The sequence below is a fragment of the Pristiophorus japonicus genome, chromosome 13 (assembly GCF_044704955.1).
Source record: "Pristiophorus japonicus isolate sPriJap1 chromosome 13, sPriJap1.hap1, whole genome shotgun sequence".
Lineage (NCBI taxonomy): Eukaryota > Metazoa > Chordata > Chondrichthyes > Pristiophoridae > Pristiophorus > Pristiophorus japonicus.
This window is the reverse complement of record NC_091989.1, coordinates 31,118,414-31,137,472: the sequence shown is the minus strand read 5'-3', so window position 1 is coordinate 31,137,472 and position 19,059 is coordinate 31,118,414. Positions and strand designations below refer to the sequence as shown.

Sequence of the window (19,059 nt, the reverse complement as noted above, 5' to 3'; positions counted from 1 at the left end):
CTCCTCTATTTCAGTAAATACGGTCTAATTTTTCAACTTTCTCATAACTATAACCTTTCATCCCTAGTATGAACCTAGTGAATCTGCATTGTACCTGGTCCATAGCTCCCAAAGCCTTTCTATGATGGGACATACAAAACTCCACAATACTCTAGCCATGCCTAACCAATATTGTGTGCAGATTCATCATTAGCTCCTTGCTTTAATATTTAAAGCCCATACATATTAAACCCAGAATCCCATTGACCTTTTCAAACTTTTTCTACCTGTAATACCATTGTTAAAGGTATGTATCTCTAGATCTCTCTGTTCTTCTGGATCTCTCTTTCTTTATATTTCATTGAGCATTTTACTGTTCAGGGAATATTTCTGTTCTTTTTCCCTCAAAGTATACTGCTTTATATTTATCTACACTGAACTGTATTTACTAAATATCTACCCACTACCTTAACCCGTTGATCTCTTCCTGTAGACTTCTGCATTCTTCTTCACAGTTTGTCATGCCCAAATATTTGTCATATCAGTGAAGTTTGAGAGAATTTTCTCTGTGCCCATGTCCATATTATTTACCTGTATGAAGTAGAGAGGTCCCACCATATTGCTGGAGCATGCAGCTCGCGACAGCTTGCCAATCTGAGAAACATCCTTACCCCTTGCTGCTCCCTCTCCTTCAGCCATCCCTCTATCCAGGTCTCAATTTTACCTTTAATACCATGGGCCTTAATCTTCGCAGCAAATATTAAAGTTTTTTTGAATTGAACTTCTCTAAATATCACCTTTATTAAATTCCCTTTGTCCATGTACTCAGTAATTTATTTTAAGAATGCAGTAAAATTAGTCGAGCACAACATACCTCTTACAAATCTGTGTCAACTGTCCCTTAAGTGTTCACTAATGTTATCCCTTATTATGGTCTCCTACTACTAGTTTACCTACTACTGATGTGTGGATAACTGATCCATCATTATCTGGCTTATCCCTTTCCCCTTTTTTGAACAGGAGTTAACATTCGCTACCCTCCAGTCCTTTGGTACAATTCCTGTTTCCAACGAATTTTGGAAAACTATGGTTAGTACATCTGCTATTTCATCACTTACCTCCCTCCGTATTCTGGAATATAGACCATCTGGGCCTGGTGACTTATCAACTTTAATTCCTTATTAACCCGTCTATTTTAGAAAAAAAATTATATCTATTTGTTGATTTTCCACATTGTCCTCTGGTACTTCTGTACTTCCTGCACCCTCTTAATACTGAGTCAAATTACTTGTTGAGCATCCCTACCATTCTTGCATTCTCTTACATATTGTTGATCAATATTCTAAGATGTGAAACAGATATAAAATACAGCAACACCGCTTTCTAAAGTGATAACCTGACACAGTTCCATGCTGCATTGAGACTTCAACCCTAATTCTTAATAGCATATAAAAGCATTAACTGTTTTGCCTGGTGTATCCCTGAGGTAAAGGAGTGAAGGCTTATCGTGTGACCCAATTGTTACAGGAAGTAATGTTTTATCCTGGAAATTTCTATCAAGTTTTTTTCTGTGTTGAATTTATATTTTAATCTGCTCTTACACAGTAGATGTCAAATAAAACTGTTACATTGTGAATTGTGGAGTCGTTTGTTGTGTCTTATTTACTCTTTTTATACATATCACTGTGTCAGGTCCATAATATTTGTAGTTGCTTCCGTGTGTCACAGTGTCAGATCCATACAGGTTTTTTAAAAATAGTATAACTTTGATTTTCCACCATAATGGAGGCAGCCCCCTCTTGTGACCCCTCCCCCACCCCAAATAGTAGAAATTGGCAGATAATTGAGAACCCCAAATTACTATACACTATTGATTGCTTTGCCTCAGTCTTCTTCAGTGACATATACCTTATTACTCAGTTGGCATTGCAGCGTTCAATTAATCAGCTGATTTGCTAACTCACGGTTCCCTCACCTTCCCGTGACTTCATCAGACAAACCTACTACATTCCAATGGTGACCTCACTATGTCCATGTCAGTGGTGATCCAGTCATCCAATTGGTAACCTCCACAGCAATGAAATCACTGACTTTAAAACTTGTTTAAATGTGCGCTTGTATGGAGGAGCTGTGAGTTGGTAGATCATTTGCTTACTCAGTTGTTGCTACAGAAGTTGAGGACTCTGCTCTGAAACAAAAACATTGTTGATATCTTTAACTTCTACTGGTCTCCCATTATCTGAGAAAACTCTCAGTGATAGTCGGCAATGCAAATAATGGGAGTGTGAATAATTGCGGGTGTATTATATATTTAAAAATATATCTATGTCTATCTTCAAATCCTTATACAAATTATTAGGTGTAAATGGTTTACAAAGAATAAAGAATGGCCACAGGTTTTGTTACAGATACTGATTAATTTTTTTTAATAGATGGAGACACCAGTGCAACAGAAAGTGGAGATGAGGTACCTGTGGAACTATATACTGCCTTTCAGCAGACCCCTACGACTATCACGTTGACCGCCACTAGGGTAACAAAGGTAAATGAGAAAAAACGAAAGAAAAGTGGAGAAAAGGAGCAGTTTGCTGCAAAATCTAGAAAGGCAAGTAGAATTTGTCTAATCACAATCTGCTTGTTTTGCTTGGTACGACAACTAAAAAGACCTGTCCTATCTGACTTGGAGGAAATTTATACAGAAGAGTTAGAGTTCAACAGCTGGCTCATTTTGAACTGGAAATCTTAGGTCATTCAAATATACGGCATTGACAATAAAAATCAGAGTAAGGAGATTATTGTAGTATTTTGTGAAGGCCTTGAATTCTGTAAATTATTTTGTTTACTATTAACTTAGTGTTAATAAATACTAAGAAATTCCAGACTCCCTGGGCCAGCTCCTACATTAAATGTGGAAATATGTACTAAAGTTGCTCAGATGTCAGAGAGGGAAAAAATAAACCATTTAAATTGATACCAAAAATTAAACCAGATTGCATAAACTAGGCTTGTATTCCCCTGAGTTTAGACAGTTGCAGGGTGATCTAATTGAGGTGTTTAAAATGTTAAAAGGATTCGATAGTGTAGATACAGAGAAGCTATTTCCTCTGATGGGGGAATCCAGAACAATGAGGAACAATCCTTAAAATTAGAGTTAAGCCATTCAAGAGTGAAAGCAGAAAGCATTTTTTCACAGAAAGGGTAGTGGAAATATGGAATTCTCAGCCCCAAAAGGCTGGATGCTCAGTTAATTAAAATGTTCAAGGCTGAGATTGACCGATTTTTATTAGGTAAGGATATCTAGGGATATGGATCAAAAGCGGATAAATGGAGTTGAGCTACGGATCAGCCATTTTTATTATAACTATTTCAAATGTTTTTTTTTTAAATATTAAAACATATCACTTTATTTTCTGTGTTTCCCACCTCCCACTATTCTGTAGGAGGGAGCAACTTTGGGAAAATTGGCATCTGGCTAAAATCAACACCAAAGGCTATGTCTTTACAGCTGAACTAGTGCCAGCAAAGCATAAAAAAGAGTGCTACTACTGCAGACCAAGCTAGTCTGCAATGCAATAGCACCTAGGCAAGATAACTTGTCCATGGTGCACAAAGGATTTTCCTTCAAATTTAAATACAAATGCTTTGAATGTAGATGGAATCTTTTCCAGTCCCTAAAATTTAGTTGCATATAAATGAGTTATCAGCTGTATTGATTTATTTCAGAGTCGCATTTGAGTGATACGTGACTTTTAACTACCTAAAAGGATGCAGACCACTATAAGTTTCTGAGGTTTCTGACTGGTACAGAATAGTTTCACAATAGTTTGTGCCTCTGTGGAAATTTTCTAGAGGCTCTGTGTTCCACAGTATATGGGTGGAGAGATGCATGTCATAATCTTGGCAACAACAATCATGCTTTTAGTGGCATTCAAGGAGTAAGTGGTGAACTCTTCACACTCACCAAGTAATGCTAATAAACCATTGCTTGTCAGTAAAGTATTCAAGCGAGTAAATGTACAGGTGCAATTATTGACCACTAACTGGAGATGGCAGGAAGAGACAGTAGAAAGGGAAACAATAACCATATGCTTTAATACTATCTGTCCTTTGTAATTAAATGCTTACCATTTGATCAGCTTGGAACCCAGTTTTAATTAAGCGGTAAATTAATATATTTGTTTTATGAATAATATTAGAAGTGGTTTATTTTAAACATTTTCCCCCATACCATAGTTTTGCTTTGGAATGCAAAGTGCCACTTAAGTTATTTTCTGTCATTACACTCTAGGTTCATTTCTTAATTAGGTCAAGCATTTATTATGCTGAAGACCAGGACCAAACACTTTTTTAAATCTGCAGAAAAACCTTTGAGGTTCCTTGCTGCAGAACTTGATAGGACAACTATATCAACTTATGTATTAAATGGCCATCTATTGTTGCACCTACTTATAGCCACTTGGTGGCGCTAAGCACAAACAAAGCTGGTATCATTAGGCTTGTACAAACTAACTTTGTTTTGCTGTAGTTTTTCCTTCTTCACTTTCTAATTCTCTTTTTCCCTTCCTCTCTTACTCACTCCAACCTAGAAAACTAGTAAAAGTTGAAACTCAGAATAGTTCTGAATATACACCTATGATATGTAGTTACACTGCAGTGCAGTGAATATGGGTTTGTTATAACTTACGATTCATATATACCCAACATTCTGTATAGCAGTGCATTGTGATAAAAATTGTGGGGTTTTCTCACATTTTTTGCAGAGGAATTGCAAGTTATTATGGATGTGTATTGCTACTCTGAAATTGTTTTAAAATTGTTCACCCGGTTGTCACTGTAACATGTGGCACTCTTCTTCCCCACTTGCGTTTACTGAGGCACTCACACCCTAATTCATGCTGGTAGTCTTCATTCCGTAAACCTGAATTCACATTGGTACTCTTTTCCCCTCCATTTCATTATTTTCCATCTTTCTTTCAGTTTACACTAAGTTTGTCCGCCCTTTCCCTGTCACAGTGATACTCATTCCCCCCGCCCCCTTAGTTCACACTGGCACTCTTTTTCCTTTCATCACTCCTAGTTCATGCTGGCCTGTGACTCCACCTCCCCCCAATTCAAACTGGCACTTTCTCTCCTCTTTCCTCCAGTTCACACCAGCACTCTCCACTCTATACACATAGGTGCTCTTCTTCCTGCCTTCTCTTCCCTATCCCCAATAGTTGTTGGTGCTCATCTCCTCTCCCTCCACTCCACCGCAATTAAAGCTGGCACTTTTCTCCCCTCCCATGCCACAGTAGTTCCTGGCTCCTACCCTGTACTGCTGCCGCTCTTACTATAAAACTGCTGCACACCGATAGTGGGAACTTCTGATGTTGCAAAACTATTGCAAATATATCTGCCCATTGCATGCAGCAAACCTCGATCCCCATAACGGGAGGGAAGAGCCAGGAACAGCACTGATCTGTAAGCTGACATTGATTCTCAAATGCTGACTATCCATAATTAAACGATTTGCATGTATTCTCCTTCATGTTAAAGGAGTTCACTATGGTAAAGGCGCTATATAAATACAAGTTGTTATTGTTGTTCAGTCTTACTTTCACTCATTCTGTGCTTTTTTCTCTATATATGTATGTCTCTCCTTCCTTCGCAGCCTCACTCCCTCCATGTGTTTCTTTACTTCACTATCTCCTCTATTTTCACTCCGGCTCACTTTCTCCTTGCACACCCTCTCTGTCCATGCCAATTCTTCTCCCTCCTATTTGAATTTTGGCCTTTGCTTAAAACTCTTGCCTAATGATACAAAATGAAGAATATCCTTACTTCCCCACATTAGTGTGTTATCTTACTAACTTAAACGAGATGTCTACTAACTGTTTCTCCAGCATTTCTGACTCACAGCTTGTCTAAAGCTTTGGCAGCTCTTTGTTTAAAAACCTTACTAAACACGTGTGGGTCTTTGTTCACCTCTTTCCTGTCCCCACAGGAATCTGGTGCTTGGTTCCAGACTCCTCCCCATGTTGGCCAGAAGAACTGCTGTTCACACCTGCTATCATGCCCTCTCCCTTTGAAACTAGCTACAGGCAAAGCCGAACAGGAAAGGATGTTCCAACCCCCTACTATGTGAATGTTTACCGGGATCAAATGACGACTCCTCTATTGTTCCCGATCGTCCTGGGTAATGGTATCTATATCTGGCTTTAATACGCGTTCTCCAGAAGTTTGCAGTCTGTGGCCTTTTTAAACCTGTGAAAATCCACTTTGTTTTTAAACCCAACCCTTTACAGTCTTTTCCAAATCTTTTCTGTGGAAAAAAAATCCCAAATTGTGCCAGGCCCTGATGTTATCCCCTACATGGTGTAAACACCCATTGTTAAAAAATAATGTATCCTTCAACTTACAATGAACGAAGTGACAGGAAAGTATAATTTAAATGTAATAGCCAGACATGATGCAAATAGCATGACATGATGGTAAGTGTTAATTCCTGGTAGTACAGGAAATGTCCATTATAAGCAAATATATATTGTTATCAACTCTCCCATGGCATTCCTCAAAAGTGAGTCAGTTGACAAGTGTGATTCTTCCAGGAAGTGTATACTTTATCCAAGACTTTTAACATAGTAAATGGTGGGTTTCCCATGGCGAAGCTCACAGCAAGTCGAAGGATATGTTGTCTTACCTTTGTGTGCCATCTTTGTGTTCCTGAGTGTGTTTCTCATTATCTTGTTCTCTCTCAGTTTTTTTTATTATCATCTCTTTTAAATCCATTGTATCTGTGTACCTGTCTTCTTTTCTGCTTGGGAGTGTTGTGGTGCTTTCTACGTATGCACTTTGTCTCTGTCTTTGTCCCATCCTGTCCGCGGCATCTGTTTGGCGCTTCTAAGCCATCTTCTCTGATTGCCATTAGTGATTCTCTTGTCGTACCTCCTTGTGCTCCCCTGCACCTCTTCCGCTGTTCCCTCAAACTACCTGTGTTCCCCTTTTCCTCCTCTGCTACCCTATCCTACTGTTACTCTCTCCCTCTGTTTCTTGCTTTCCTCTCTTATTGCCCATCCCCTCATCTGATGCTTCACTCTCACTCATCTTTTTCCCCTCCTCCTTTCCTCTATTTGCCTCCCCTTCTCACTGTTTCTGTGCCAGCAGCCTAACCCCAAACCTCCCTTAGCTTTTCCCGTCTTGCTGTCCCATTGCTCCTTGCCTCACCATTTTCTATCCACCGTTTCTCCTTTGACCTTCCCTTCCCGTTGTCTTCATACCAGAAGTCTGATCTAAACCTTTCTCTTCTTAACCTCTTCCTCTGCCGCTCTTTACCATTTTTCCAACATTGAGCTGGGCAAACTAGCTGTGTACTTTTTAAAATGCACATAGTGCTTATAATGTGTATGATGACTTTAAAACACTTGGGGCTAAAAATTTGTTTGCTTAGCGCCACCCGTTAACAGGCCGCTAAACGCTTACCGCCCGAGCGCCACGCTGTTTGTGCCTGTTGCGAACTTCATTGGTGGTTTAGGCGGCGATATCAGTTAGCGCTGCTCACTCTCGCGCCGCCACTTGGTGAAGTCACGAGTGTGCAATGCCACGTTAGCCCACGATCCCGAACTTCACTCCTTTCGCCTGCCATAGCGCCTGGCGTCGTCACCGACAGAGAGAGCAGGCATTTTGTGGAAGCTCCCGGGGCGATATTATAACGCAGGAGCAGGTGGGTGTTCACTGTAAACATTTTTAACATTGCTGTGATTCTGAGAGGTCTGACATACTGCCGCTGTTGTTTCCAATGCTCCCTTCAACTTTCTCTCATTTTTCAGGTGGTCTAGCTGACCTTTCCTTTGGGCGCTAGGATGTCGGTTTCCTAGTGCCAGACCTTCATTATCCCTGCAGCGCTACTGCCCCGTAGCACCCCAAGAGTAGCGTGGAACACTTCCCTTAGCGTTCCACTTCCCTCTTGGGGCGCTAATAGTGAATATCCCGGTTGGAGGCGGGAAACATCGCCCGGCACTAAAATTAGTGTCCAGGTGGTCTCACCACCTCAAACCGGGCTATAATGAATTTTTAGCAATGAAATGCTGATTTTCCCATTGCAGTGTAGAAACCAGCAAAGAGTGACTGAGGAGGCAGGCGATGACTGATGGTAGAGGCCAAGGAAGCACGCTGTTCCAGCAGGGCAGGGAGGCAGCTACAGAAAGTAGCGGGCTCTGTCAGTAGAGATGGAGAGAGAGAAATAAGAAGAAAGGTTTAGAAAAAAAAAACAATGGGGGAAAGTGATTTAAAGTTTAGAAAGTTAAAAGTTATCTGCAGAAACCTGAGAGAATAGGAGCATTGCTGCCTAGAGTCAGGGGAATGGGTATAGTTGATGGAGATTGGAGGCATGGCAGTGCCACTTAATGTCAGGGGAACTGAAACATAACTATAATGGTAAGTATCCATACTGTACAGTTGAAAGTAATATCCAGGCGTGATAAAATCGTGGCAAGAATTAAGTTTGACCAACAGGAAGGAAGGGGCGACACCATTTTAGCTGCGCGCACTAACTTTAGCACCAAATGCCGTACACGCAATACCGTTAAATGTATATTTACTTAGCTAACATCTACCACCATTCAGTGCAAATGTTTGCAACCTTACTTTTTCAACAAAGTTTGGAATTCTGGCATGAATTGATCAGAACAGCACATCTTAGTGTAGCTTCTAGGTTTTTGTTCTGCAGTCGCAAGCAATACTTTGATTTCATCAGAATGATTGCTCATAATGTTGAGTTGCATGGGATGTGTCAGACCCAGCCCTACTGTCTAGAATGCAGTTGGATGCTGCCCGCCCTTTGCCATGACATGCTCTGTTGGAGCTGCCCGCTGCCTTCTACTGGCCTGGAAATGTAGCATAGTGGTTATGTTACTGGACTAGTAATCCAGAGGGATGGACTAATGATCCAGAGACAAGACTTCAAATTTAAATTCAGTTAATTAAATAAATCTGGAATTTAAATAAAAGCTAGTATCAGTATTGGTGACCATGAAACTGTCGTAAAAATCCATCTGTTTCACTAATGTCCTTTAGGGAAGGAAATCTGCCCAGTCTCACCTATATGTGACTCCAGACCTACAGCAATGTGGTTGACTCTTAACTACCCTGGTGGCTCACCACTATCTTCTCGACGGCAATTAGGGATGGGCCATAAATGCTGGCGACGCCCAAATCCCATGAGCAAATAAATAAATAAATCCGGTCGGTGAAGCTGACCACAATGACAACTCCCCTCTCCATACAATGTTACTGGTGTTTCCATGATGCTGAAGTCTGGAGATTTCACCCATGTCATACACCATTTTAGCAGCTAACCAATAAGCAGTAAAGCAAGTAAAGCACGCAGCATGTTGGACAACACTGATATAGATAGATACTGTTTTCATAGGATATTTTTCTATGCAAGTTTCCCTCTCGTTTTCTGTAAGTCCTTTCCTTTGTATTTTTGCCTGTCTTCCCCAGTACTTTGTAGTATACTTCTCAGTTGCCATTAATGTTTCCTCTAACCAGCTGCAAGGGATGACTCTGCGGTTACACATAGATTTTAAAATGCTCATCCTCATGTTAAAATCCCACCATGGCCTCACCCCTTCCTATCTGAACTCAGTAAGGTTGTTCTCTGAAAGCAGTAGTGTTAACGCTGTGAGCTCTGGAGCCGGGCTGTCACAATGAATCAAATTACACATTGCGGCAATCTTGATTACTCTCCAGCAGGCAGGATCAAATTACACATTACAGACAAACTGTTGGGTGTGTCTTGTCTTGTTCTCCAAGGGGACCAATCAGAAATTTGGCCGCCTCAGAACTTTGGTGTTGCAAATAGACACAACCTAGAATATAGCACTAATAGGGAGGCGGTGATTATTGTATTGAATTGTAAAGTCATTCTGATGTTTTTAAAAAAGTAACCAATTTTTAGGTTGTTTGAATTTCACTGCTAATTAGAGACCATGAAAATAGAAACTTTGAATAAAATTTAATGTGACTATTGCATCAGAAGAATCTCTACACAAAAATATGCATTTGCAGGCTGCCTGCAAGTAGTATGTTGTAAGCATAAGTCATCGCATGTTTGAAATGGAAATTTTGTATTTAAAAATAGGATGCTGCACATTTAAGATGTCTTAAAGCTGTTTTAAAAAAGCATATGAGATCCTTAATTTTATAAATAGAAGCACAGAGTATAAAAGCAAGGAAGTTATGCTAAACCTTTATAAATCACTGGTTAGGCCTCAGCTGGTGTATTGTGGGCATCATATTTTCAGAAGGATATCAAGGCCTTTAAGAGGGTGCAGAGGAGATTTACTAGAATTACACCAGGGATGAGTGACTTCAGTTATGGGGAGAGACTAGAGAAGCTGGGATCATTCTCCGTAGAGCAGAGAAGGTTATGGGGAGATTTCAAAATTATGAAGGGTTTTGATAGAGTAAATAAGGAGAAATTGTTTCCACTGACAGGAGGGTCAGAAACCAGGGGAACCAGATTTAAGATCATTTTCAAAAGAACCAGAGGGGAGGAAACGAGGAGAATTTTTTTAATGCAGCGAGTAGTTATGATCTGGAATTCAGTGCTTGAAAGGGTCGTGGAAGGACATTCTATAGTAACTTTCAGAAGGGAACTGGATACATATTTAAAAGGGAAACGGCTATGGGGAAAGAACTGGCACAGGTACGACTGGCTGAATGGCCACCTTTTTATGCTGTATGATACTGTGACATTACATTTATACATCGAACTTCTCTCCATTTGATACAAATTCCACTGTATAAATAATAACTCGAAAATGAATCAGGGCAGCTTTGATAACTGACCTAGTTTTCTCTGTTGTGGGAAAGAACAGCCTCCATTTAGCACTTCCTGTGATCATGAGACTCTGGGTACAAATTTGTGGCTTAGGATTCCAACTGCTTTCACGTTGCTCTGTTGAAGCTGTAGGTCCTCAGAATCTCACTACTAATGTCTTTTTTATACATTCATTTGAACATGTCCAACCAGAGTTGGCAGCGCTATTTATTAGGTACAGTAACACTACAGTAAGTGTTATTTATTAATCTGTGAGAAATCTAAATTGCTATATAAATAGGTGAGCAGAATATTTCATGAAATGATAAAATCCAGGTGTAGAACAAGTCTTAGGGGAGAAATTGCATAGCGCCCATTTGGGGCGATAACTTTTGCGGTAGTGATAAAGTATCACCGGGCGCTACACAAGCGAAGACAATGTGAACTACCGGTTTAGCGCTCCAGGAAGGAAGTGGAGCACTACCACTTCCCTTGGAGCGCTAAAGCCGACAAGAGGGGTGGTAGCAGTGCAGCGCTGCACAATATCGAGTGCAGCATTGTCGGGATCGGAGGCTCCTTCCCTCCCTTAAAGGGAAGGGCCATTGCTACAGGCTCTGCATGAAATCGATGTCCCTCTTCGCCGATGGCAGCCCCAAGTATTCTAACAGGGTACAGGGCTGATCAATCACGGCAGAACAAAATGGTGAAAAATATACCTAAGAGCTACAATCAAATTTTTACCTTACGCAAACCGTGTTACCTTCAATTGGACCTCGTTCAATGGATCGCCTATGATGATGAAATACTGCTCCTCAAGCAGTTGGCCTCCTTTACAACGCCTCCAGTAGCTGACGGTGTTGACGCCTGACGATGCTGCAGGAGGCAGAATTGAAGTTCGGATCCGGGTCACTACCAGGGCGCTGTGCAGCCGGATGACATCACGATCTCCAGGGCACAGGTGATTGTGGCGCTAGTTGTTACCGCTGCCGCCGCCAACCTCCACAGCACATTCGTGGGCGTTGGTCGCCACGGCCGGTCGCGGAGCCAATAGCACCCGTTATCTCCTCTTTCCACCCCCCCCCCCACACAGGAGGCACTAACGGGAGGCGCAACGGAGACCAATTTCTAGCCCATAATGTTTAGTGTCAGATGACTAACTCCTATTTGCCGCTTAAGGGTGGCATTTCAATTAAATACTATGAAATTAGCAAATCATAAATAAATTAAGACGTTCATTTAATCACATGTCAACAGCCTTTGCTCAGGTAATAATGCTTTTGAAGAGCATTTAACAGAAACAATCAGGCATCAAGGCAATTAATGAATTAATGTTTCTATATTCTAAGAGCATGAGTCTATTTTGAATGGGGCCAATGTATAAGGGTTTAATAACCAAGCCTATTTCAATGTATTTAATTTCTGTTACTACCCTATATTTTGTGGAAACCATACTATTGTAATCTAAATTCTTGCATCAGAGGATGTAGATTACTTTCTTGTAATTTTGCACCCATGTCCACTGTCCATTGTTTAAATTGTTACCTATGGTTCATTATTGATGACCTCACCTGTGTGGTAAACCAACCATCATGGGAAGGTGAAGATTTATTTGCAAATGGAGGCAAAGGGATAAAAGGAATGAGGCACGTGGATTTATGTTCCCAATTGTTTTTCTGTACATAAAACTGCCGAGGTGCTGCAGTAACCATGTATAACTCAAGGTGATCATACTGACTGGTATTTATTAATATATGTAAAATTGTCCACAGAACAAAAATTTATATTATATTTCTTTGTCTTCTGGTTTTTCCTGGTTTCCCCCACTTTGCTTTCTGTCTTTAAAATTTGAAGAGATAAGTTTATTCCATCTGTTAGTGATAATAAATAGCCTCTTTCAGGGTCTGTTCTGTTTGATGTGCATGCGGCAAACCTGTCCCACCTTCCCTTACCCTCAACGGCTATCTGTCTCACCTGTGCCAGGTGCCTCCTAAGGACTCACTTTAAGAATGGAAGCAAGTCTTCCTTGATTCCGAGGGACTGCCTATGATGATGATTTAGACTTAGCAATTTGGCTTTAGAATATTTTTAAGACTTGGTGTTGAAGCAAAAAGTGTTAAAAAGCAGGAAATATAATTGAATAAATAAATCAATTATTTATATCTAATTAGAAATTATACTTTTCACTGTAGGCACTCTTAAGAGATGAAGGACAAAAAAGAGGGAAGGGTAAATGTAAAGTAAAAAATGTAATGTTTAAAGACAGAAAAGCATTTAACTGGTAAGAACAAGATTAAAAAAGCAAGAGAACTAGTAGATGAAAAAGCAAGAAAAAATGGACAGAAAAATGAATTGACTTTTGATTTTACAGAATTGTTTGCTCTCTCATGATCTTGGCGATTTCTAAGAATTTTGTTAAGATCATTTGTGAAGCTGTGACAATTTGGACTAGGTTGCAAAAGCACTGTGCTTGAAAAAATAGTGGATGAATGGTCAGACTTGTACACGGTCCATTTGTGTTTCTGGTGCCAGAGCCAAACCTAGCCACCGATAATTGCATATCATATAATTGGAATGAATGAAAACACTACCAACACAACATGAAGAATTAAGCAAACAAAAATAGGCAGTAAGGTGCGCTAAATGTTATACCTCCTTTTATAATGCAGGACTATTACAAATAGTAGCGGTTCAGTTATATCAGGGACTATCAGTGTCCGAATCTGTCCCATTAATATTGCAGTGTGATTTCACAGTAGTGCCACTACACAAACGTAACTGAGCACGTTTTGTGCTTGTTGGTTAGCGATGCAAAAACTGTATTCCTGGCCTGAACGAACAAGTACAGCCTCGTTGCTATATGTAGCAGCAATTTACATTTGCCACCACTTGCACTGTTGCTTCTAGAGGAGCAACCAAACACTACCCAATGAGATAGCACTTCAATTTACAAGTAGCAGAAACAGCCTTATTTATATTACACTGCTGCTGCCAAAGGCAGGGCTCCTATTGACAGCAGTGTAGTAATTTATGTGTACTACACCATGGAATTGGAAGCCTGGATTCTGTCCAAGTACCAATGATATTCACACTATGGCTTTATAAGATTGTAATTAGCCAGTCTTAATTTGGTCGGGCATTGCACTGAGCAAAGGTGAAGCTCAAAACCAAAGGGAGGGAGAGACAATATGTTGTGGTATTGATCTCATCTCACCTTCTGCTAACTGACCCAGGAGGATAGTTAGAAGGGGCTGTGAAGATGTTGCAGCTGTCCATTCCTTCTGTGGTGCATCTTGGCTAAAACAGATCTACAGGAGATTTTGCACAACTAAACAACAGTAAAGGATTTCCAAGCAGCTTACTTGTTCTAATGCATTATTTCAGTCAAGTAAATAGATACATTTTGTATCTTTCAGCCTTTCCGTGAAGGATCTAGAAAATCTTCAAGAGTAAAGGTGAGAAGAATGTGCACCTCCCTATATACTCACAATTAATATAAATTATATATATTTATATATATTGCATGTATAGAAACATAGATAATAGGTGCAGGAGTAGGCCATTCGGCCCTTCGAGCCTGCACCACCATTCAATAAGATCATGGCTGATCATCATCTCAGTACCCCTTTCCTGCTTTCTCTCCATACCCCTTGATCCATTTAGCCGTAAGGGCCATATCTAACTCCCTCTTGAATACATCTAACGAACTGGCATCAACAACTCTCTGCGGTAGAGAATTCCACAGGTTAACAACTCTGAGTGAAGAAGTTTCTCCTCATCTCGGTCCGAAATGGCTTAACTCTTATTCTTAGACTGTGTCCCCTGCTTCTGGACTTCCCCAACATCGGGAACATTCTTCCTGCATCTAATCTGTCCAGTCCCGTCAGTATTTTATATGTTTCTATGAGATCCCCTCTCATTATTCTAAACTGCAGTGAATAAGGGCCCAGTCGATCTACTCTCTCCTCATATGTCAATCCTGCCATCCCAATCTGGTGAACCTTCGCTGCACTCTCTCAATAGCAAAAACGTCCTTCCTCAGATTAGGAGACCAAAACTGAACACAATATTCCAGGTGAGGCCTCACCAAGGCCCTGTACAACTGCAGTAAGACCTCCCTGCTCCTATACTCAAATCCTCTCGCTATGAAGGCCAACATGCCATTTGCCTTCTTCACCGCCTGCTGTACCTACATGCCACCTTTCAATGACTGATGTACCATGACACCCAGGTCTCGTTGCACCTCCCCTTTTCCTAATCTGCCGCCATTCAGATAATATTTTGCCTTTGTGTTTTTGCCACCAAAGTGGATAACCTCACATTTATCCACATTATACTGCATCTGCCATGCATTTGCCCACTCACCTAATCTATCCAAGTCACCCTGCAGCCTCTTGGCATCCTCCTCGCGGCTCACACCGCCACCCAGCTTAGTGTCATCTGCAAACTTGAAGATATTGCACTCAATTCCTTCATCTAAATCATTGATGTATATTGTAAATAGCTGGGGTCCCAGCACTGAGCCCTGCGGCACCCCATTAGTCACTGCCTGCCATTCTGAAAAGGACCCGTTTATCCCGACTCTCTGCTTCTTGTCTGTCAACCAGTTCTCTATCCACGTCAATACATTACCCCCAATACCATGTGCTTTAATTTTGCACACCAATCTCTTGTGTGGAACCTTGTCAAAAGCCTTTTGAAAGTCCAAATACACCACATCCACTGGTTCTCCCCTGTCCACTCTACTAGTTACAACCTCAAAAAATTCTAGAAGATTTGTCAAGCATGATTTCCCTTTCATAAATTCATGCTGACTTGCACTGATCCTGCCACTGCTTTCCAAATGCGCTGCTATTTCATCTTTAATAATTGATTCCAACATTTTCCCCATCACTGATGTCAGGCTAAGCGGTCTATAATTCCCCGTTTTCTCTCTCCCTCCTTTCTTAAAAAGTGATGTTACATTAGCTAGTCTCCAGTCCATAGGAACTGATCCAGAGTCGAAAAACTGCTGGAAAATGATCACCAATGCATCCACTATTTCTAGGGCCACTTCCTTAAGTACTCTGGGATGCAGACTATCAGGCCGTGGGGATTTATCGGCCTTCAATCCCATCAATTTCCCTAACACAATTTTGTGACTAATAAGGATTTCCTTCAGTTCCTCCTTCTCACTAGACCCTCTGTCCCCCAGTATTTCCTAAATATATAAAATTGTAAATTACAGTTTTGCCAACAATCTTACAATCAGTGCTTTGGGTTGAGCGTTATAATCTTTTTTGATGTTTCCAATACTAGCTGTTGAAGTGTGATGTTTCACTATTAAATATTTGTTTCCAAATCTGGCCTCACTTGTTGGGTGCTGTGGCTAGGCAATAGAATTAGGGTTGTCATTATTCAGTTTTGGACCAGACGATCAGATTTTTGAGTGGCCTCTCTGCAAATTACCAAAGTCTAGTTCTTAACAGTCATGTTTTTCCCTTATCCGTGTTTTATGATGTGGAGGCATTAGTTATTAAGGTTCTCAATTAATTAATTTTCAACAAATTAATTGACAAAAAATAATAATGGCCTTGGAAATAGCGGATGCATTGACAATCATTTTCCAACGTTCCATAGACTCTGGATCAGTTCCTATGGAGTGGAGGGTAGCCAATGTAACCCCACTTTTTAAAAAAGGAGGGAGAGAGAAAACAGGGAATTATAGACCGGTCAGCCTGACATCGGTAGTGGGTAAAATGATGGAATCAATTATTAAGGATGTCATAGCAGCGCATTTGGAAAGAGGTGACATGATAGGTCCAAGTCAGCATGGATTTGTGAAAGGGAAATCATGCTTGACAAATCTTCTGGAATTTTTTGAGGATGTTTCCAGTAGAGTAGACAAGGGAGAACCAGTTGATGTGGTGTATTTGGACTTTCAGAAGGCTTTCGACAAGGTCCCACACAAGAGATTAATGTGCAAAGTGAAAGCACATGGGATTGGGGGTAGTGTGCTGACGTGGATTGAGAACTGGTTGTCAGACAGGAAGCAAAGAGTAGCAGTAAATGGGTACTTTTCAGAATGGCAGGCAGTGACTAGTGGGGTACCGCAAGGTTCTCTGCTGGGGCCCCAGCTGTTTACATTGTATATTAATGATTTAGACAAGGGGATTAAATGTAGTATCTCCAAATTTGCAGATGACACTAAGTTGGGTGGCAGTGTGAGCTGCGAGGAGGATGCTATGAGGCTGCAGAGTGACTTGCATAGGTTAGGTGAGTGGGCAAATGCATGGCAGATGAAGTATAATGTGGATAAATGTGAGGTTATCCACTTTGGTGGTAAAAACAGAGAGACAGACTATTATCTGAATGGTGACAGATTAGGAAAAGGGGAGGTGCAACGAGACCTGGGTGTCATGGTACATCAGTCATTGAAGGTTGGCATGCAGGTACAGCAAGCGGTTAAGAAAGCAAATGGCATGTTGGCCTTCATAGCGAGGGGATTTGAGTACAGGGGCAGGGAGGTGTTACTACAGTTGTACATGGCCTTGGTGAGGCCACACCTGGAGTATTGTGTACAGTTTTGGTCTCCTAACTTGAGGAAGGACATTCTTGCTATTGAGGAAGGACATTCTTGCTATTGAGGGAATGCAGCAAAGGTTCACCAGACTGATTCCCGGGATGGCGGCACTGACATATCAAGAAAGACTGGATCAACTGGGCTTGTATTCACTGGAGGCCAGAAGAATGAGGGGGGATCTCATAGAAACGTTTAAAATTCTGACGGGTTTAGACAGGTTAGATGCAGGAAGAATGTTCCCAATGTTGGGGAAGTCCAGAACCAGGGGTCACAGTCTAAAGATAAGGGGTAAGCCATTTAGAACCGAGATGAGGAGAAACTTGTTCACCCAGAGAGTGGTGAACCTGTGGAATTCTCTACCACAGAAAGTTGTTGAGGCCAATTCACTAAATATATTCAAAAAGGAGTTAGATGAAGTCCTTACTATTAGGGGGATCAAGGGGTATGGCGAGAAAGCAGGAATGGGGTACTGAAGTTGCATGTTCAGCCATAAACTCATTGAATGGCGATGCAGGCTCGAAGGGCTGAATGGCCTACTCCTGCACCTATTTTCTATGTTTCTAAACAGAATATTTTTTCACGCAGTATATTTAAAAAGGGGTAATACATTGCTGTTTACAGAACTATTCCATAAAAAGAGAAGAATTAAAAAGGTAAAACTCTTGTTTCAGCACTTTTATATGGCAGTGTTCAGAAGTGAACTGTCATTTTGTAATTTTATTATAATTTATTATTCATAAATATTTATTTTACTTCATCTTTGTTTGTCCTAAAGCTCCACTTCACCTAAATTTAAAACAGTTGCTAATTGGCTAAAATTGTTCCGGTGGCTGTTTTTTTTAAGCTTAGTCAGAAGACTTAGCAATATAGTTTGACCTGATCATATCATTGGAGCAACCAGTTCAAACTGTTACATTAAAAGTGGGCTGATATTCCGAATTTCGACCAAGTAACAGAAAAGATAACTTACCAATGATGCAGGCAGTACAGAGCTCTCATCAGTGGCAATGTATGGGTTAATGACTCATCTCTATTTGGCAATTCCAAAGCATTGGCACTATAATGCTCATATTTGTCTTTTTTGGTTAAAGTGTATTTTTGATTTCTTCTGTTTGGAATTTCCATTCTGTTTCGTTCAAAATTATTGTACCTGTTTAGTTCTCTTTGCATTACAAGTACTTTCTTAAATTTAGTTCAAGCTGTATGACTCCTTTTTCACCCCAAAACATATTTGAGAGGGTCTCATTTAAATGGTGAATTCTTGCAAAATGTTGAATTTGTCAAAACAAAGTAAAAGCAATTCTCAAGTTTAAAATGTTCATATCTTTGAGTTGATATATTGAAACTCATTATTTTATTGAATACTCTTGAATGTGTGTTTCTGTATGTGGGGGACGAGGGAGAGAAGTTGGAAATAAAGTCAATCTTAAAGGAATTGATGCTCATTGATTGTGCTGATGCTTCCTTGTCTTTAGCAAAGTTCAGTATCAGAAGCCGATGGCGTTGATAACTCCAGTTTTGTGTGGGAGAACAAAATTAAATCGTGGATGGATCGGTATGAGGAAGCAGATGGGAATCAATATAGTGAGGATATCCAAAATATCCTCGAGGCACACCGACTAGCATTAGAGATAGGTGATGGACATGAAAAAATGGAGGTGGTCAGTAGATCAGACCGAACCACCAGCCTTGCAACCTTTAAACCTCCAGTAGAGGTAAG

The 19,059-nt window shown here is 40.6% G+C and overlaps 1 protein-coding gene across 6 annotated transcripts in view; it reads left to right on the top strand.

Moving 5' to 3' along the window:
- The window catches only part of kmt2e (lysine (K)-specific methyltransferase 2E), a 155,103-nt gene that overhangs the window by 74,536 nt on the left and 61,508 nt on the right, over window positions 1-19,059 (top strand). For 4 of the 6 annotated variants that reach the window (XR_011596281.1, XM_070897317.1, XM_070897314.1 and 1 more), the window contains exons 7-10: window positions 1,000-1,068; window positions 2,412-2,584; window positions 14,194-14,232; window positions 18,815-19,054. Coding sequence is in view for 5 of the 6 variants with exons in the window: in XM_070897317.1 (XP_070753418.1) it covers window positions 1,000-1,068; window positions 2,412-2,584; window positions 14,194-14,232; window positions 18,815-19,054 (521 nt within the window). In the remaining variant the exon portion in view is untranslated. The remainder of the gene's footprint in view (window positions 1-999; window positions 1,069-2,411; window positions 2,585-14,193; window positions 14,233-18,814; window positions 19,055-19,059) is intronic. The other 2 variants (XM_070897315.1, XM_070897316.1) reach the window with 2 other exon arrangements.